Source organism: Aricia agestis, chromosome 10 (genome assembly GCF_905147365.1).
Source record: "Aricia agestis chromosome 10, ilAriAges1.1, whole genome shotgun sequence".
NCBI classification, from domain to species: domain Eukaryota; kingdom Metazoa; phylum Arthropoda; class Insecta; order Lepidoptera; family Lycaenidae; genus Aricia; species Aricia agestis.
The window spans coordinates 10,629,475-10,651,741 of NC_056415.1; the positions used below are offsets into that span (position 1 = coordinate 10,629,475).

Here is a 22,267-nt window from a genome sequence, read left to right on the forward strand (position 1 = left end):
ATTTTTTCACCTCCAATCAACCATTTTTAATATCCATAACATAGGACCTACATTTTTACCAAAAGGTGTTGATCCGTAATACAGTAATACCAATTTATATGTTTATTATGTCCAAATACTTATATATCTTATACCCCCTTACTAATAACAATTGTTATACACTGGATAATTAGATATATTATACGATGAGAGAGGCTTTTGCTTACGTATCAGACACGTTTGTGTCAAAAACATTGTATTAGGTACAGCTTTATTATTAGTAAGGGGAGTATTAAAATTCATCTTGTCCCATTACCCATAAGTAATTCAGTTACATATTAAAATTGTAGTTATTTTCGTACCACTAATAGACATTGATTTGTTCATCCTATTGAAACAAATATTTGTTTTAAAAATTAAATTTCTTCTGATTTATTCATAAGTCTTAGGCTCTGTCCCCATCAGACACGGCGCGGCGCCGGCACCGTGTTACGGCACGACGCCGCCACCGTGATACGGTATGGCGCCGCACCGTGTCACGGTGCCGCGTACGGTGCGTCCCTATTCAGTCAATATTTGCGCTCGAACGAGAGTGCTTGTCTGGATAATGGATATGGATCGCGAAAAAATTATTCTCTTGTTACTAAGACGAAGATTGAAAAAGAATCATTAAATATTTTTTGAAGTCGGTTAAAAAGAAACCGAGGAAATTTGATCTATTATTTATTATAGATAAAAATTCCTCGGTATACATGATAATATTTGCATTACGCGACTTTGATATGTATTTTCATATTATGCCTCGTTTAAGTTTGGACACAAATTTTGTTCGGAAGTTTCACCAGAATAAGAGCGCGCGGTGCACCGTACACGGCACCGTGTCACGGTGCGGCGCCGTACCGTATCACGGTGGCGGCGCCGTGCCGTGTCTGATGGGGACGCAGCCTTATATATGTCCGTTTGTTGTCTAGCATTGATGTTGAACAAAACCAATTAGCACCACTGTGTGAAAAATGTTCTGTGAATATTATTATTATTAGTTTTACTTTTTTATTTTTTTAGTGACGTGTCACGTGACTGATTGATGCAATTATTACCAGCCATTACAAAAGGGACGTTTTGTGTCTATATTGTTAATAATATTATAATAATTGTAGCTTATTTAGTTTAACTGAGAGAAAAAAAAATATAAAACTTATAAACCCTAAAAATAAACTCTGTCCAATCAAAGTTCCAAAGTTGTTTGTTTGTTTGAATATTGTCTTGATCTCAATGTTTTTTAAACACCTGTAACTTACTTTTTCATATTATTTATAGAAATTACAATTCACAATTAAGAACTATAGATACAGATGCTAAGTACCTGTTTTATTTTTTCGACCCTCTAAGTCTTATGTATGACGTTCACAAATTGTAATGTGTTTAAATGTAAAATTTTATTCTATTGTTATCAAAACGAATTTCTTGGCTTCCATACTGGTGATATGTAACTATGTCCTATGGTGATATATAGATGTCAACTATATTTTCAATATTCACTGACATTTTATATTGACGATACGTTAACTGTACGGTTTTATCTTTCGAGATAGTAAGGTGAAAATTATATTATGATCGTTAAACACTGAAATATTTTAAAATGTGTCGTTTGTCCGTAATTGATCAAATTTTATTAGTTTAAAAAGTACATTCTTTGATATTTAAAATATTAAATACTCGTGCTGAACGCACGTGGCGTTTTTTTGGCGCGGTGATAGTAGTAGCCGCCTAAAAACTCGTGATTGGCGCATAAAGTTAATATACCTAGCGGAATAGAGCAACAATCTCGACCTGTCAAACGAAACCGAAATTGGTTTACATCTATGTTTAAAAATATGTGTACGTATACACTTACACGAGCATGATTGAACATTAATTATTCTATGAGATTAAATTGTCAACGTGCGGCACGTGCCGACTGCCGACTGGACGTCAAAAAAGAGTTCTGCTGTCATGTATCACACGTCTCTTTTTACCACACAGTGTTACTGATAGTGACATCTCGCTTGCTCAGACCTTTGTTTCTCTTAGTATATTAACTTTATGGACTGGCGCCACCTAGTTGTTTTATGTCACTCATAGTCTAACTGCTGCACTCAGAGCTAAGCCCCATATATTATCTGTCAAGCTCTTCATTAAATTGAAGTTTAATCACCAAGTGTCTTTGAGTGCGGCCGAAACTGAGAAGTCAGTTAATGTTAATTTAAAAAATCTTTTACACCGTACAGTTTCTAAAAATAGTTACGTCGCCCTAGGAAATAAGAATGCCTTCAAAAGATGGCGCGTCTTACGCTATATTTTCATAGCGTTTTTGACCGCAACTTACTAATGAAACTACAGAGGATGAAGCGTGGTCTACGTAAAAATATTTAGTTTTATGCGGGCACTTCACATGGCTATTTGCATTTGCGTATTTGATGTATTCGCCAAACGATCACCATGTGTAGACGGTATGTTTGACAAAGTATTGGCCTTATTTCAGCCCATTTGACAAATATGACCAATATCAAATACACTATCCATACCTTAGTCGGTTTTCAAAATAAACCAGTGCTGTCAACTTGACAACAGACGGTATTTTTAAATTTCAGATGATTTTCAGCAAATTTTCATTCATTTTCAGTGTTGTATCGTGAGCGGAAAACAACATTTTGTATCCTTTTTGGAAATTAGTGGTCCAATTTTTTGTAATAAATATTCGAAGTCTATAACTGACATCCGACATTGTATTGGTGAACACAAACCTGATTTAAAAATTCTGGATCGAATATTTGCAAGTTTGCTATTTGACGGCCATGTGTGGAAGGTCGTATTGGCCTTTATTTGCTTGTTTGCGTATTCGTCAATAATGTAGCCAAATACAACAAATAGCCAATAGTAAATACATATAGCCATGTGAAGTGCCAGCATTACATAATATAAATATTTTTGCCACTCACTGGATATGGAGCGAGAGTATTCACTTCCATCCTACGTATTCAAAACTTGTGATATAGAGGATAACCTAATATGAAGATTGAAGATAAATTCATAGAGATATAACAACGCATGTTGTTGTTAAATTATGAAATCCATCTTCTATGAAAATAAATCACTAAAAATTCCCTGTGCCCTAGGTACGTAAGAAACAGTGTTTCATAAACCCAAATACTACAGGACTTATTTATGTAAACGAACATACATTACATGATCAAAATATTACTTTTTTAGTTTTTTTTTTCACCTAAATGCCTGATAAGAATTGAGAAATGATAATAAAAATCCTACATTCCGAGCAAAAGGCATTTGAAAAACTGTTTGTATTTATTCAACTCAATATAATATGACGTCTTATTATTTTCTGAACATTTCTCTCTAGACTTAACTTATTACCAAAATAATTTTGTTACATATTTTTGTTTTTGTCGGTTGGACTAGTGTGCGAATGTGAAATAGTTTGTAGTGTAACAGAAGCGACAAATCGAGCTGGCCATTTTCAGACTTAACCAGTCAACTTGTTTTTAGACGACGCAATGTAATAAGACATAAGTGTACAATAGGATAAAAAATTTCCTGGAAATGTAGCAGCAGCTTGATTTGTCGTCATGAGACCTAATTGCAATAAAAGTAATGTATTTTAATAAATCGAATAAACATTTTTCCCACAATTGTCAACGATGCAATAACAATTTTTGAATATTTATGTAATAATATCGTATTTATTCATGCAATTAGGCGAATGTTTATAATATTCCATTGTATTTTTGTTGCAGTGATATTATGAATGTTATAAGAATAAATGGATATTTTAATAAAAGTCATTTAAATAAATTGCTGTTTTATTTCAAACGATTATGTTACAACGATATAAAAATATTAAAAGTCTTCAAATAGAATAACAGGTTTAAGATAATATTTACAAGTCAGGTACTTACCACTTATAGCTGCTATACTCAACCTGTGGCCCGTCGAGACTATCAGTGGCCCGCGTAAATCGATAATTTTGAACAACATATTATTTCTTTTACCTCTAAATAAATAATTAATTAAAACTCTAATACCCCTAAATAAAAAAATAATTGCGGCACGTAACTCCAAGACTAAAAAAAATTTGTGGCCTGTATAAAAAAAGGTTGAGTACCGCTGCCTTATAGAGAATATCAACAATAATAAATATTATTCTTAGATATAATAAATTCATGTCGCGTTCGGTCTGTCGACGTTTTCTAGCTTAGCTCGGATCGGGCAATACTTTGTACGGGTTTAGTATACCGTTGGGATCCATAACACGTTTCATATCTCTCATGAGCTGCAGGGAAGTTTGGTCCTTGCTGTAGTGAATGTACTGGGGTTTTCTGAAGCCGACCCCGTGCTCGGCACTAATAGAACCCTTGTGTTTAGATACCTCCTCGAATATGAACGGTTCCAGTAAACCGTACACCTCCTTGCTGTACTCCGGCACAACTACGTTGATGTGAATGTTGCCATCGCCTGAAAAATTAAATAATCATTTTTGGACCATTAATTTTGTAAGGTTTATTAAAATTTACTCTGCAGTAAAGCACACGTATAATATTTTATAGTATTTTTACATCTAAGGGCCAACGCTAAAACACGGGCGGGCGCGGGCGCACGCGTCGGAAGACCGCCGCGGGCCACGAATCCGCGAGCATCTCATTTAGCGCTGCTAGTATAATTTTTATTTCGAGCGTGTACAGTTGTGTCGAGTAGATTACCATGGATTATTTACTACTTAATTAATTATTTAGCAAAAAGATGTCAACGGAAACAACGTCGATTGCGAAAAGCAGCGTGCACCATACCTATGGTACACAGATTATAAATATTTCCCTGTTCTGAGGTATGGTACATACTACAATATGTATGAAATCGTATGAGGTAAGCCTCACTACGCGGCAGCGACGCTACGCAGTACGCGATACAAAACATCAGTTCTATGAAATGTGAATTGTGAAGTGTCGCGTCGCGCGCTGCAGCGTACTGTCGCTTAGAGCGGCCTCGCCGTTAAATTGTTATGACTTAATATGGTATTAGTATTGTGGAAATAAATTCATAGGCATATGGCTTACCTACTATAATTTGATCACGTTATGTCAAACCCAGCCGACAGAACACAAGATGTAGGTCCGCCACCTGCCTATGAATCAACTTATGTGATTGTACAGTGTACACGCTGGACTGAATTTAACATGATTGAATTGATAGAGTTAAATGATAAATGAGACCGCAACGCGACGCGTAGATGCATTTCTAAGGACCAACACACACGTACCCATAAAGTTAATATACCTAGCGGAATAGAGCAACAATCTCGAGCTGTCAAATGAAACCGAAATTGGTTTCATCTGTGTGTAAAAATATGTGTAGGTATACACTCACACAAGCATGATTGAACATGATTTCTATGAGATTAAATTGTCAACGTGCGGCACGTGCCGACTGGATGTCAAAAAAAGAGTGCTGTTGTCATGTATCACACGTCTCTTTTTACCACGCAGTGTTACTGATAGTGACATCTCTCTTGCACAGGCCTTTGTTTCTCTATTCCGCTAGGTATACTTTATGCACGTACCACAACCACACCACGTGGTCGGGGCTCGGGCGTATATTTCGTATTGTAAATGAACTGGACTATTCATACGTACCACATTTTGCAGTCGTTCGGCCGGCCACTAGTTCGCTGGTTTTTGCGATGTGGTCGGTATCACACACGCGGTCGATAACGATTGTAAAATGTGGAACTTGTGAAAAGACCTATTCATATACAATACAAAACATACGCCCGACCACGTGGTGTGGTTGTGGTACGTGTGAGTTGGTCCTTAATTTGTATGGATTTGACAGATTTTAAGGCGTCTCACTCTCGTCTCACGCAATTGAGATCTGTCAAATCAGTAAAAATTTAGAAATGCATCCACGCGCCGCGTTGCACTTTGAATTGCAGACCTATAGAGTGCTTGGAGGTGTGTTAGAGGACGAAATAGTTTACTCACCAACATGCCCATATCCGTACACCTTGCAGTCAACAGCTCGCAGGCGGCGGCGCAGCACGTGGACCAGCTCGTAGTAGCTCCGCAGCGGCACAGACACGTCGTACTTGAACATGTACCCGCCATGCAGCGCCGCGCCCGCTATGCTCTCGCGGATGTTCCATATCGACTGACAAACAAAAACACATAGATTTAGGCCCAATTTCACGAAAGTATGTTAGTGTTAACCAGCTTGTTAAAATGTCATGTCTTCTCTTTCATTCATATGAAAAACGAGAGAGGATATTAATTCGATCGTTAACTTTAACAGACGTTAGTGAAATTGGGTCCAAGGCCCAAGCATTAAGGTCAGCGTTGCCAGACGTCCCGATTTTGGCGGGACGTCCCGATTTTTTCATCAAAATTAAATGTCCCGCGCGGGACAGGCTCAGTGATCAGTCCCGTTTTTCGGGGAAAGCCCGAACGTACGTGCAGCGTGCTGAGAAAGAAAGGAGCGTAATGAAGATAAGAGTGTGGGAGGTAGAGGGGTGGATTTTCTTTGGCTACTTTTGCTATCGATTGTCCCGTAAACGTTATATAACGCAAATAAAATGATAAAAATTCAAAAAAACTTTCGATTTTATACCTTTTTTTACTTTGTCCCGCTTTTGTATGGAGAATCCCGCTTTATCACTCAAAAAGTTCCAAAGTCCCGATTTTACCGTACTTACCAAACAACTCAACAAACATACCTACTCTCGAAAACCATATCTCTTCTTCTGGTACAGTCCGGTAAAAGATATAAGGCATAGTTGACACGGTAAGAGTATGACATAGATATAACGCGCTTCGCATACCTACTGCGTGCCGCATCGTATAAAAAAAACCGGCCGGACCGGACCGAAGTTAGACTCGCCCGTGAACGGTTCCGCAGCAGCAATAAGGTTTATTTCTATGAAATTAAAAGGTTTTTGATTTATTTTTATATTTCAGTCGATTTAATGAAAGTTAAAGTAAGGTTTACCATTTACCATTTATATTGTACGTATAAGAAAAACTACATACTTGCTAGATCCTGTTCAAACCAATTTTCGTTGGTAGTTTTTTATAGTAATGTAGGTACATCATATATTTTCTTTAGAATTATCATGTCCCTACTTTAGAAGTTACAGGGGGGGGACACATTTTACCACTTTGGACGAGTATCTCTCGCAAACTATTCTGGTTAGAAAAAAATTATATTAGAAACCTCAATATCATTTTTGAAGACCCCACACGCAAAGGTTAGATGAAAAAAAATATATAGGAGAGAAGTGACTGTGACATACGGACGGACAGACAGACAGACATGACAAATCTATAAGGGTTCCGTTTTTTTGCCATTTGGCTACGGAACCCTAAAAATCTGCTCAGTTAGCAGCACTGTACCTTCATTTTAGTTTCCTCGGCAGTGACAGTGCCGTCGACGATGAGGCCGCTGTCCATCTCGCGCGACAGGAATCGCGACAGTTTGTCGCTGTCGTGCTCTTCGTCGCTACCGTGTGTCTCTATTAACACGTAAAACGGGTATTCGCCAATCGGATTCCTAGAAAACAATTAAAATAGAATAGAAAATTCTTTATCTGTACAAAAACTAAACTAAATGACAGTATAAAATATGGTGAGACCGCACTAGGCGACATTACGCTGCAGCGGAGCGACGCGACAGATCACGGCCAAAAATTATTTGTTGTACATAACAACGTAAACTGTAGTCTGTACTACACGCAGCGGCGCTACGCGTAACGGGATACAGATAATAATTATAATATAGGCTCAGAGGAATTATACTATAGGTCAGTTCTATGAAATTTCAAGTGTCGCGTCGCTTTGCTGCAGCGCAGTGTCGCTTAGGCCACGGCCCCGAATTTTGCAGGCAGCGGGGCGGGAGCGGCAGCGTCGCGGGAATCCGTCTTGTACCTACGCCAAACTTGGTACTACTAATATATATTTTGTGGCCAAACGCCGCTTACGGCGCCGCTGCCTTCTAGGCCAGTTCCATATAAATATATACATGGGAACGCCGCTCCCGCGCCGCCGCCTCCACCGCCCCGCTGCCCGCTGATTTTGATGCTGAGGCCCAAGTGCGGCCTCGTAGATGCGGCCAAAGTAGATGATTTGAGGCTAGACAGATTAGCCAGATTGTCGATCACAGTTTCAGCGTAAATAGCAATTGAAATTCCTGACACTAAAGACTCTCTCCGGTCTCAGCTCTTGAATAATAAATCATCTTAATTATTAATTACCATCTTTTTTCCTCCGTTTCAGAAATGTTTATTATTAGATATGGTTATCTGTAAGTATTGTTTGCAAAAACTTTTGCACACCAAACATAGTAAACCTTATCAAAATCTTTACATAATATAATATACTTAATTGTTATTCGTTTCCATAACATTCCTTTAACTACAAGTAGATTATACCTTCATAATAAAATCATTTATTGCGAAATGCAGAGTATAGGGCTCAAAAGTTTTTGAGCCCTATTACAATGCAATATAGAGAAGGTCAAAACGTGATAGTTACATCGGTAATCTATTATAATGTATCATGTATGTACCTTTTTGACGTGGGAGAGCCATGCTTCGGCACGAATGGGCCGGCTCGACCGGAGAAATACCACGTCCTCACAGAAAACCGGCGTGAAACAGCGCTTGCACTGTGTTTCGCCTAGTGAGTGAGTTTACCGGAGGCCCAATCCCCTACCCTCCCCTATTTCCTTCCTCACCCTCCCCTGTAATTCCCTTCCCTACCCTCCCCTGTTACCCCTTAAAAGGCCGGCAACGCACCTGCAGCTCTCCTGATGCTGCGAGTGTCCATGGGCGATGGAAGTTGCTTTCCATCAGGTGACCCGGTTGCTCGTTTGCCCCCTTATTTCATTTAAAAAAAAAACCTACTTACGTCAATTTTAGGTTTTTTACTGTCGTGCCTATGGACAAGCTATCGGCCATTTCAAAGGCCGACAGTATTTCTCCAAGAGACGACTTCGCGCTTTTATACAGTTGAAGAACCGAGTCGAAACTCTCGACACCTGAAATTATTAAGTCATCTTAAATATGTATTTAGTTAAGTACATACAAATACAAATTTTTTATTGGCTACATTGGCAACAAAAGTTTTGTAAAGTATAATAATTCGTGTGGGTAACTGAGACAATTGTATGCCCCGCGCAAACATCTGAAATGATTACTTATAGAAAGACTGTTTGCTTCGTATGAGATTGTAACCAAAAAATAATTACTTACCAAAAAATAATTACTTACCAAAAAATCCTAGATTAACCGACTTGGGTAAAGATGGACATTGTATGGCCACCTTAGTTACAACACCTAAGGTGCCTTCCGATCCTATAAATAGATGTTTCAAGTGATAACCTGTATTGTCTTTCTTCAGAGTTCGAAGGCAATCTATTATTGATCCATCTGCTTTTACCTAAAAATTAGTAATACTATTGCCTTGAGAGCTTTATAAGTTTAAAACATATATTCATAATCAATTTATAATATATTATACTAGCTGTTGCCCGCGACTTCGTCTGCGTGGACTTTAGTTTATAGCGCGCAGTGTCAACAAAATTTGTGTCAAATTTAAAAACTTTTTAAAACCCTGGTAAGTGGTACCCCTCTTAGGGACGCGCTACACCGGAATGGCAGCGCTGAAAGTGCTCGCCTCGCCGCTGCCATTCCGGTGTAGCGCGGCCCTTAATTAATCAAAATACCCAAAAAAAGCTGTGCAGTGTGCACATAATATATACTAATATTATAAATGCGAAAGTATCTCTGTCTGTCTGTCTGTCTGTCAGTCTCGCTTTCACGCCAAACGCCAAAACTACCGAACCGATTGTAATGAAATTTTGTATACAGATAGTCTAAAGCCTGAGAATAGACATAGGCTACTTTTTTACTGGAAAAAAGGGTTGTCAGGGGGTGAAAATGCGTAAATTTGTTCAAATTAAGTTAGTTCCAAAAATTCATAATAGATGGCGCCGTGCGTCTTCTACATCGCGCTGACGCTTGCTCAAAAGTCTTTCTATAAGAGGTGGTATCATCTTACATTTAAGTTTCGATTTTTTTCGATTGTTATATCTATTCTACGGTATTAAATAACTCAGTACTTTATCTGTGCAGTGACGTAACCTTAAACCTATCAATGATAAATAGTTTATGGGTAAAGTTGTGTAATTGGGGGCTAAATAAGCTTTAGAATTTGGCATAAAATATAAAATTTAATATAAAAAAATGAAATACTTATTGTGTGCACACTGCACAGCTGTATTGATTTAAGGGGTACCAGGGTTTTTTTATAAAAGCTTTTGACACCAATTTTGTTGACATCGCGCTTTATAAACTGAAGTCCACGCGGACGAAGTCGCGGGCAACAGCTAGTAACTAATAAGTATGATTAGTTCTATGTTACAATGAAGTAAAAAATAAAACGCCATCTGTTGAATCGTATTAGAACTAAAATGTTCATTGCATCGATATTTATTTATTTATTTATTTATTTAATATTGGAAAACCAACAGCTTACAATTTTACTTAAATAGTTAAATTATAGATAAAACAAGAAGCCAATGACAGGTTTTCACCATTAACAAAGATAATCTAGCAAACAAACATGATTTTTTAACACAACAAACAAAATTCTGTGTAACTATAATTATATACTAAGGTTACAAAGTACAATGATGTTTAAGAGAATAGAATATAGAATAGAACAGTAATTATAAATCAATAGAAAATATTAATCGAAGAAGTTAAGGTTCAGTTTGTCTCTTGCATTCTTGGTCCGCAATGTATAAGGATCGAAAGAGAATTTTTTACAGACATTATTAAATTCAATGCTAGCTCGCACTAGACAGGAGTTACGTCTATAGTTAGAATTATAACATGGGATAGCTAGTGGTGGATTAAATCTACGTGGTCTAGTTGGTACATAAAAGTTTACTTTGCTGAGAAGGTCAGGACAGTCAATTTCGTTGTTAATTAATTTTAGAATGAATATGAAATCAGAAATGTACCGACGATTAAACAAAGTTTGAATGTGAAATTTTTTACAAAGGTTAAGGTAGTTATCTGAATTATAGTATATTTTAAGTCTGTAGCATAGGTATCTCATAAATCGCCTTTGTATATTCTCGATCCGTGTAATATATTTATCATAGCACGGGTTCCATACCTGACAGGCATATTCCAAATGGGGTCTGACGTAGGTGCAATACAGAATTTTGAGGGTTTTAGCATTTTTGAAGGGGGAGCTTAGTCTCATTATAAAACCTAGTGCTTTTGAGGCCTTCGCAATTATATGATCAACATGTGTATCAAACATTAGTTTAGTGTCATGATAAACACCTAGGTCACGTACAATATTAGTTCTTTGTATAGCGAAGCCCTTTAGATAATAGGTCGTCAGGAAAATATTAGTTTTTCTACTGTAGGTGATTAGTAGGCATTTTTGTGGGTTAAGATCTAAACGATTGTTATAACAATACTGGTCCAGACGGAGTAAATCAGCTTGTAACGCTTCAGCATCTTCGACGGAAGAAATAGGATAGAAAATTTTCATGTCGTCGGCAAAGTAAAGAGTGAAGGCATGTTTAAAACAAATATCGATATCGTTAATGAAGATGATGAAAAGAAGTGGACCTAATAGAGAGCCCTGTGGGACGCCACTAGGGATGGGAACCCAGCTAGACATGTAATTATTCACCACTACTGCCTGCGAACGATTTTCAAGGTAAGAACAGAACCACCTAAAAAGATCACCTCTGATGCCAATATTGTAAAGTTTAGTTTTAAGAATAGTGTGATCTATACGATCAAATGCCTTACTGTAATCAGTATAAACTACATCGACTTGATTACCTTCATCCATGTTCTGTGTTATAAAGTCGTTTAGGAGCACTAGATTTGAAACAGTAGACCTGCCAGTTAAAAAGCCATGCTGTGATTTACTGAAGACACTGCTTAAAGATGTATAAACTTGCCTGTAAACAATACGCTCCAAGACCTTCGCTAATGTACATAGCTTGGAAATTGGTCTATAATTCTCAATCTCAGTTTTGGATCCTTTTTTATGCACTGGAGTAATATAGGCCAATTTCCAAATTCTAGGGACTGTGCAAGATGTGATAGATTTAATAAAGAGTAGTGATACTGGTAGTGATATCGTTTCATAGCATTTGATTAAAAACTTAGGGGAAAGATTATCTGGTCCGGCAGATTTATTGGGATCAAGGTGCCTTAGCTGATTCTTAACAGAATCAAGTGTAATTTTAATTGAGTTAATATGTGAAGCGGACTCAGCATGGTTGATGCTTGCATATCCATCACTGTGACTAAGAATACCTAGATTTAGAAAAGATAACTGAAAGTGCTGAGAGAATGATTCGCAAATGGATTCACCGGATGAAACAATAGCACCATTCAAAGTCAGACTATTTGGGAGTATGTTAGACTTAGATCTGTGCTTGATATAATTCCAGAAATGCTTTGGATTATTTTTAATCGCCGATTCGGTACTTTGAATGTAGCCATTGTAGCACTCGGTTTCTAATTTTTTTACCCTAGTACGTAAAAGTTTAAAGGTTAATTGGTCCGATACCCTACCATATAATTTGAATTTATGAAGAAATTTATATTTTTGTTTAATCAGGCGCTTTAGTGCAGGAGTGAACCAGACTGGATAAGAGCTATGCTTCAATTTCTTAAGTGGGATATGTTTGTTTTGAATATTCTCAATACTTTCGTAGAAGAATGACACTGCATCTTCTAAACTCCTATGATTCAGTTCACATGGCCAGTTAATCAGGGATATTTCGTTATTGATTTTCTCGAAGTCTCCTTTGGTAAAATCATAGCGCATGGTATCAGCTGACTTTAAATACGATTTAATAGATAGGGGCACTTCTATGTTCAAAGCAGGGTGGTAGGTATCTAGCGGGACGAGGGGATCGAGACATTCACGGACGGAAACCTTGTCATTACATAAGACAAGGTCAAGTATTTTATTTTGTTTATTTCGTATGCCGTTATATTGATTAAGTGACAATATTTGAATTTCATTCAATAACAAGCATTCATCATTATTTGGAGCAGATAAATTGCTAGAACAGTAACAATCGACAGAGCTGTTATATACCCAATTAATTCCACTCAAGTTAAAATCGCCAATAACCAAAAAATTGTCAAGGGGACATTTAGCAACTGAGTCATTCAGCTTGATTAGAAAATTAGATAGTTGGTCCGAGAATGATCTAAGAAGCCCGAGTTTACACAAATACACAACACAAATATGTAACCTAATCGATCGGGAGCTACTCAGGTGATTACCACGCATGCTAATAGTAATCCAAAGGTCTTCCGCCGTCGAATGAAAAGTAGGTGCAGGTGCAGCCGATACATACCTTCGTACCGCAATCAACACCCCTCCGCCGCGCGCCTGGCCGGTCGTAACATAATCACGGTCTCGTCTCCACACTATATACTCATCACTAAAAAGTTCACAGTCTAGGAAATTATCAGTTAGCCACGTTTCTGTGAGTATAATTAAGTCGTACGTATTAAGATTTAACTGGCGATAAAATTCTATAGACTTAGTACGGAGCCCACGTACATTTTGGTAGTAGATGTTTAAATTATTCAAGCCGTCGTTACCCATGTCAATAAACAGAAATGTAATTATACGTATAGAAAAACACTAAATAGATATTAACAGGGTGAAATAGTATCGTAAATAGCAAGAATGGTAAACTGCTTACGCACGAGTCGCGATCACTGATAAGTAAAGACAATAGTACCGGCATAACGGAGTGAGCGAGCGAGATGGATTTACACGGGCAGTACTCAAGCGCGAGTGAGACAAACGTCTGTATTATATCGCGACCGTAGAAAACTAGATCATTATCAGAGATATTATAGTAAACATATATTAAATAAACTAATAGACCACGTAAATTTTTATTTTTTTGAGGTTTTATGTTGACAAAAACAATTATAGTGTTAGATAGGAACAAATGCTCAACAAAAGCTGTGCGAGCTAACAATATGGATGGGCGGTAGGCTAAATTGTAAACAAGAATGCAAGGGGTGCGCAACCTTTTTATACTATCACTGCAATTAAATAAAATTAAAATGAAATTTAGTTCACAATTATTACAGTACTGAGTGGTAAAAACAATAACTTTAGTAAGGTAACAAGTATTTACTCCAGTTTTTTTAAATCTAGTTCTGATCTTACAAGGATGACGCGTGACTCGGGATTTTTTCTTAAAAAAATCTTACACCCCTTGACCCAAGTGAAAGCGTAGCCTTTCTCCTTCGCCAGCAACTTTGTTTTATTCAGCAGTAGCTTGTTGTCCAAGGTCAGATGGTCGTTAATGAAAATTCTGCCGGTTCCATGCAGGTTTAGATCCCCCGGTGACAAATTACATTTCTTCGCTGCCGCAACAAAATCCTCCTTTAAATATCTATTATGAAGGGCCACGATGACTGGTTTAGGTAATTTATCGTTAGATGAAGGAATCCTGGCAACGTAATTAATCTGCTCTTTAGAGATAGGGCATTTAATAAATTTGCCAATGTTTGTGACTATCGTAAATAGGTTTTCAGATGAGGTCATAGGGAGACCTTTTATCTCGATATTATTTAGGCGCGAACGTTGTTCATTCTCACGTACAGTGCGTTCGAGACCGTCGATCCGCTGCTGGAGTGACTTGACTTCGTCGTTAGTTTTGAGAAGACCTTGAACCTCTTTCTCTAGTTTACAGATTTTATCCGTCGTAGACTCAAACATTTGATGTATAAAGTCAACCGACGTTTTGAGTTCGACCAGCTCAGATCTCAGGGAGGCAAGATCTGCTAGATCGGACTTGATTGACTTAATATCGGAGACCAATTCAGGAAGGGCCGCCATTTGAATACTTATACGTCTAATATCCTTCAAGACACCATCGAGATCAGAAGGAACTGGTGAAGAGGGGCTGGATCCACCTCCGACCGGAGCAAGAGTCTGCGTCGATCCCTTATTTTTACAAGATATACACTTCCAGTTATTTTTACGTTCTCCGAGCTTACGATAGCCTGATTCTGTAATCCCAGAACACCGGAAATCGAACCTATTCTTGCAGGTCGAACATTGCGGACCATCGATAAACTCAACATCACATTGGCTGCACTTAAACATCTTGCACTAATACGGATATTATAAAGACACAACAGAAAGAAGGTTATGCGCCCCTGACGTTCGGGACAACCGATACGCGTACACGAGTGCTCTGTTTGCTTGCGAAACGCAGACTGATATATTTCTGGATTTTTTATAATATTATACATAAAATATATTTAAGTAAAAAATAAAACGCCATCTGTTTTCATATATTAGAATTAAAATGTTGATTGCATTGATATATTTTCTGGATGGAATATAGGCCAACACTTGAACTCCTATATTATAGAGCGCCTTCTGTCATCAACTTGTCACATATATTAGAAATGCAGTAGGAGTTCTATAAGATAAGATAGATTATTATTATACCAAGTGATAATATTATTAAACATAATATTCTGACGTATTAAAAACTATAAACAAAAACATAATAACTAATAAGTATGATTAGTTCTATGTTAAAATGAAGTAAAAAATAAAACGCCATCTGTTGAATCGTATTAGAACTAAAATGTTCATTGCATCAATATATTCCTGGATTTTTTATAATATTATACATGAAATATATTTAAGATTTTTGAAATTTTATTTTAATACACATCCAAGACCCAGGAACATTTAAAACTTTCTGTTCCGCCTGCGGGACTCGAACCCAGGACCCCCGGGATGAGCGCTGGCCACGTGTAATGCGAATTCATTTTCATCGATATTTTCATGGAAATAAGATATTTTCCCACATCAAAATGTAGCCTATGTCCTTTCTCAGACTCTAGAATAACTGTGTACAAAATTTCATTGCAATCGGTTCAGTAGTTTTGGCGTGAAAGCGAGACAGACAGACAGAGATACTTTCGCATTTATAATATTAGTATGGATTCATAATAATAGTACACTTCTATCTGCAGCTGTCTCAATCAAAGTCAAGTCAAATCTCAATCCTATCTCTCTCTGTAAGGCTGCTGGAAGAGATTTCTATTAGAAATAAGCAGATCCTTTGTGTCATTTTATTGTGTATATTGTCCATATTGTAATTGTTTCTTGTGCACAGTAAATTATTGAATAAATAAAAATAAATATAAAGGATGTGTGTTTGTTATTTTTGTAGTTTTACTACACACTTACACAGACATATTTGATAGACAAAATTGTAAAAATTAGATAAACCAATAGAATTAATAGCATAACTTATTGGAATTTTGAATACTTATTTAAGTTATTATAATTAAATTAATGGAAGTTCATTCCGTCATTTAGTCATTTGTATTATAATAACATTCAACCATGTTAAGTTCGTGAACTCCTTATTTATTATACATTATCGACAGCAAAAAAGGAATCAAGCAATCTGGGTGCGCGGTAGTGCCCCCGCCAAGGGGAGCCAAGCGAAGCACAAGGGTTTTACTTACGGCCTCTACACCTAGTACAGTGCCTTGCAGATTCCCATACCGCAAGAGTCTTATGCCTCCAGCATTGGTGCTGATGTTACCACCAATTTGGCATGATCCTTTGGCACCAAGGTCTAATGGCATTATAAGATTTCGTTCTCGAGCATAATTATCTAGATTTTCCAGTATACAGCCAGCCTCACATACAAGAGCACCTTAAAAATTTAAATGAAATTGAAAAATAATGTTCATATTATCTCTCTTTAAATAATCTGTATAATTAAACTATTTGATTAGAAGTTATGTATTCTTTGTCATTATCTACCATTGATATATTGTCTAGAAATTACCTGAAAGTTCATCAACACTGATAATTTTGTTCATTAACATAAAATTAATGATGACTTCATCAAATACAGGCACCGAGCCTCCCACAAGTCCCGTGTTTCCACCCTGAGGGCAGACAGCTAGTCGACGCTCATTACAATACTTCAAAATCTGGGATACCTCTTCTGTTGTTTTTGGTTTTAAAACCACTTTCGATTGACCTTTAGGAAATTAAATAATAATATTTTTCTTTCATGCAAATACTTATAACATCTAAAATACAAAAATAAATTATATTATGTTATTTACCTCTGCAGTTTTTTATCCAATCAATATTATAAGGGAGAAGTTCAGACTCATCAGTCAGTACCCTTTCCTTGCTTATAAGTGATTGAAAGAATTTAACATCATCGTTTTTTAAAACTCCAAATTCCTTTCTTTTAACGCCATACTTTTCCTAAATTCAAATATGTACAAAAGAAACATTATGCTTTTTATCTAAGTTAAAACATTTTATATGTTAAAACAACATAATACAGTTAAATCGCTGTTATTATTAGTACATAGATAAAGAGAGTGTAAGTATAGAAAATAAAAATCTTACCGAAGAAAGTTGAGGCAGTGTTGAAAGTGTACGATTTAATTTATTTAATGTACATGTTTTAGTAATGTAAGGTGTAGAGAATAAATACCTAAACAACATTTCTGCTTAATATTATTGCTGCAAGATATTAGTTAAGCTTATTAAAAATAAATATTTCAAAATACAAAACCAACTTTTTATTCGTGTGCGTTGGCGCGTTGGCGTATCAGCAATTTATTTTCGTTTTGTTTTGACATAAAAATGATAAGACTTATCAGTGACAGCTGACAGCAGATTTTTTTTTTCTTCTTATAACGGCACTTCGTGGCCAGTGGCCATGGCCAGTGTCGAGTTTAATATTATTGCGGGAAAACAATATTCTTTAATACAACTTTTTTCTATATTATCGTCAGGTCAGTCAGGTCTAAAGTCTAGTCAAAGTCTAAGTATAAAGTCAATACAGTCAAGAAGTATAGTCGGTCGATTCAGTAAAGTGGTAGACGCTTTACTGAAACTTTCGATGGAGTTTTGGAGGGAACACAAAAGAACAAGTTTCTGGTTTTTAAATCACTTTCCCACGCTTGTGCACAATAACGAATATCTAATGGATGGTTAATATTAACCAATATTACACATTAAAAACCCAGGTAACACAATTTTAGGAAAATAATATAAAAACACAACATCACTCTTTCACATTCTCCGCAAAACCAGCAGATATTTTTATAATCGATACGGACCATGGAATTAATATGTACTGTACATATTAATTCCATGATACGGACTAAAAGAGCCCATTCACGGCAGGCCACCGTGCGGCGGCCGGCGTCACGCGCCGCGCCGGCTTATGTAGGATGGTGTTGGTGTTTCGCTTCCGTGTTGCAGGCCTGCACGGCGGCCTGCAACACCCAGACCCAAGCTCCGCCCACCACTTGCAGTGTAGTTCGACGCCCTGTGTGGCGGACTGCCGTGTAGAAAGCAGTCTGTCAGTCAGTCTCTGGAGTGAGGAGCGTGAATGTGGTTGCAGGACTGCATTCATTTTGTTGACACTTGACAGCAAAGAGAATAATGACAACTTAAATTGTTCCCTGATTTTCCTAAAATTGTGTTAATGGGGTTTTTAATGTCTTATATTGGTAGGCTATTAACCATAAGATATTCGTTATCGTGCACAAGTGTAGGAAAGTGATGCAATATCCGAAAGTTTCAGTGAAGCTTTAGCACTTTATTGAATCGACCGACTTGACTCCTTAACTCTATTGACTATTTACTTCGACTTTGACTAGACTTTTGACCAGACGATATAAAGAAACGATTCTGAAAATTGTATGCAACAATACTGTTTTCCCGCCATAAATTATAATGCTTGACACTGGCCATGGTTAAATAGCCGATGTGCCATAAAAAGAAAAAAAAACTTGTCCACTTTTGATAGCTTGTCAAAGCACCTGTTTGGCATCTGTCAAACACACCATACTAGTTATCTGTGAAACACGCGTTGACCATCATCCACGTGTGTTACAAATTTGGTGTATGTTCTAATAATTTAAAAAATGGTTAAAATTAAGAAAGAAAAAAAGAAAAGAAATGAACCAGTAGTACCAGCAAAAGATGAGAATGTTGTGCAACTTCCACCGATCCGAATGTCCGATGATCCAACGCCAAAACAGGCAAGTTTTCAAAACTCATGTTTATTTTGTATTAGGATGTGGTAAAGGATATGTTTTTATATTTGTGACTCTCCAGGTTAAATGGATTAATCGTCAACGAGTGCTGGTCTTCGCGGCCCGTGGCATAAACCACAGACATCGGCATTTAATGGAGGACTTGAAAAAACTAATGCCCCATCACAAAAGTGAATCTAAAATGGAAAGAAGCAAAAACTTATATGTTGTTAACGAAATCAGTGAAATGAAGAACTGCAATAAATGCATTTTATTCGAAGGAAGAAAGATGCGGGATCTATATCTTTGGATGGCTAATATCCCTAATGGTCCTAGTGCAAAATTTCTAGTAGAGAACAGTAAGTATACTGTTCTGTCTAAGTAATTAATTTTTATTAATGATTGGGCCGAACTGTTGACTTACCTACCTCTATTTATAACTTTTCTCAAGTTATAAGTGTTACTTACAACTTCAAAATGTACCTAATTAATTAACTAATAATCTAACATTAATCTGATTACTTACATAGTGTTATATTTTTTATTTCAGTTTACACAATGGGAGAGCTTAAAATGACTGGTAACTGCTTGAGAGGCTCAAGACCTTTGTTATCATTTGATCCACAATTCACCAAAGACCCACATCTTACTCTTTTGAAAGAGCTTCTGACTCAAATTTTTGGTGTACCTAAGCACCATCCCAAGAGCCAGCCATTCTTTGACCATGTCTATGCTTTTATGATTCTCGATAATAGGATTTGGTTCAGAAACTACCAAATTCTATCTGAAGATGGTGCTCTTGCTGAAATTGGTCCAAGATTTGTACTTAACCCAGTAAGTTGTTTGTGTGTTATATAATGTTAATTTTTTATTGTTTTTACATCATTTGACATTCATTTTTATTACCAGGTGAAAATATTTTCTGGTTCATTTGGTGGTGTAACATTATGGGAAAACCCTAAGTATGTGAGCCCAGCTAAACTAAGACAGGCCTTCTCCAAAAAAGCTGGAAGCAAGTATGAGAGAAGAATCGAAAAGAAAGTTATGAGCGAAGCAACAAGACCTGAGACTGGCTATCCCGACATAGAGGGAAGTGATTTCTTCAAAGGAGACCCAATTCAGAAAGCAGAGGATGTTGTTATTAAAGGTTGGTAAATTTTCTTTTGTAGTTTATAATTTAATAACCCCACATGTAAATAGATTGTCTGTACTGTTATATTGTCACTTACACTCTTTACTGAAAACCTAACCTAGCTCAACCTTTATTAAAATTTTTAGAGGAACTTATGGAAGAAGAGGACGAGGGAGTAGATGAAAATGAGAAACCTGCAAAAGGCATTAAGAAACCCAAGAGTAAACCTGAATTTGCTATCAGAAGGAAACAACTGAAAGCAAAAAGCAAAGCCATTTCAGATCAAATAAAGAAGAGAAAGCAAATAAAAACCATAAAAGGCAAAAAACCTGTAAAGAAATAATTATATTTTAGATACAATAAATACACAATTTAAAGGTAAAATATTTTTATTTCACAATGAAAGCATAAAGACATTTGTAGAAAAAATACAATGGAAGATTAATTTCATGAGGTAGTAGATATGAAAGCACTCGGAAACTATTTGATAATACAAATAATAACATTCAAAAAGTCTATTGAATGTGAAATATAAAAATTATTTTATGATTGCATGGAAATTCAAAATACTAATAATTGTTCTGCTTATAACCTAGAAAATATAAAATTATACAAATAATTAGTGTTACTTTTTCATTATGAAAGTACAAAACGCATCAAATGTGTGTCAGTCCAATATAAATGTGCAATAGCACCTAGTATTTATTATAAATTAAACTTATTAATAACGTATTTTTATAGTGGACGTATAAAATTTTGAGAATACTTATTCTTAGGACAGAAAATTTTTGAGACTCTAAAATTGAGATGTGTATTTCCTAATGTTTTATTATCACATGAAATAAGTGCTGGAAATAATAAAATTTCATAAACGCATCAATATAATTTTTCATTAAATTCAAAACATCTATGCTAAAATTCAAATTATAGTGTTTGAGAATGTAAAAAAATACTTGAAAGTATGTGATGAAAAAAGTCTTCCCCACCTAGATGCATTAAGTATTATTGTTATAACTTAAAATGTTGGGATAAAGTTTAGGCTGAATGTCATATTATGTTTCAGAAAATTATCAGCAAGAATCTGAAATCATAACAGATTACATCATAAGTAGAAGTAAGCCTCACAAAGCAGAAATAACATTAATATAACAGATATTCAAACGACACTTAGATTTTTGTGCTTTTTCAATACGTAAGTAAATTAACGATTACATTTAATGGAACAACATAGTGTTTAATGTTTAGGTTTAGTATAAATAGTTAACTATTTTAAATACATTCATAATCATAGGTATAAATGCTCTATTAAAATAGCTGTGTTAAAAAAGCAATAACCAAAAATATGCCCCAACACACTCAATTTATAGCTTTTGTATTATACAGCTATCGTTATTGATTACAAAAACAGATCATAATTAACAAAAAAATCAATAATTGCCTTTTAATATAGCAAAAATGCGGTGGTATTAAAGGTAAAGCAAACACATTTGTACTTATAAAGTAAAAATTATCGTCGTTGCGCCTGCCAAATCTTGTAGTTGTTTTTAGCATAAAGTTAATATACCTAGCGGAACAGAGAAACAAAGGCCTGAGCAAGAGAGATGTCACTATCAGTAACACTGCGTGGTTAAAAAAGACGTGTGATACGTGACACCAGCACTCTTTTTTTGACGTGCAGTCGGCACATGCCGCACGTTGACAATTTAATCTCATAGAATTGATGTTCAATCATGCTTGTGTAAGTGTATACGTAAACAAATTTTTCACACAGATGAAAACCAATTTCGGTTTTGTTGCTCAAGCTCGAGATTGTTGCTCAGTGCTCGATGCCGCTAGGTATAGTGTGTGTACCAAAAATAAGTGATAATACTTTAGGGTGTGTTCGTGTTCCTTGTAGAGAGTTCACTGTGAAAGTAGCAGCTCTGAAAAACTAAACAATTTTTTCACTTTTGTATGGGCAAGGGCCCGAGAGTCACGAGTTTCCC

At 36.2% G+C, this 22,267-nt stretch overlaps 2 protein-coding genes across 2 annotated transcripts; one reads left to right on the forward strand and one right to left on the reverse strand.

The window, feature by feature from the left end:
- Positions 1-3,835: 3,835 nt before the first annotated feature.
- LOC121730897 (D-2-hydroxyglutarate dehydrogenase, mitochondrial) lies at positions 3,836-17,714 on the reverse strand. The gene is made up of 9 exons (XM_042120104.1): positions 17,508-17,714; positions 17,213-17,360; positions 16,927-17,124; positions 16,598-16,791; positions 9,290-9,458; positions 8,928-9,057; positions 7,416-7,572; positions 6,012-6,177; positions 3,836-4,488 (listed from the first exon to the last, which is right to left on the reverse strand). The coding sequence occupies exons 1-9, from the start codon at positions 17,604-17,606 to the stop codon at positions 4,229-4,231; spliced, it is 1,521 nt and encodes a 506-aa protein (XP_041976038.1). The 5' UTR covers positions 17,607-17,714; the 3' UTR covers positions 3,836-4,228.
- A 1,260-nt stretch (positions 17,715-18,974) lies between these two features.
- Positions 18,975-20,643, forward strand: LOC121731281 (ribosome biogenesis protein BRX1 homolog). The gene is made up of 5 exons (XM_042120650.1): positions 18,975-19,156; positions 19,233-19,509; positions 19,701-19,984; positions 20,060-20,297; positions 20,429-20,643. Exons 1-5 carry the CDS (start codon positions 19,040-19,042, stop codon positions 20,623-20,625), a joined length of 1,113 nt encoding a protein of 370 aa, XP_041976584.1. The 5' UTR covers positions 18,975-19,039; the 3' UTR covers positions 20,626-20,643.
- The last annotated feature ends 1,624 nt before the right edge of the window (positions 20,644-22,267 follow it).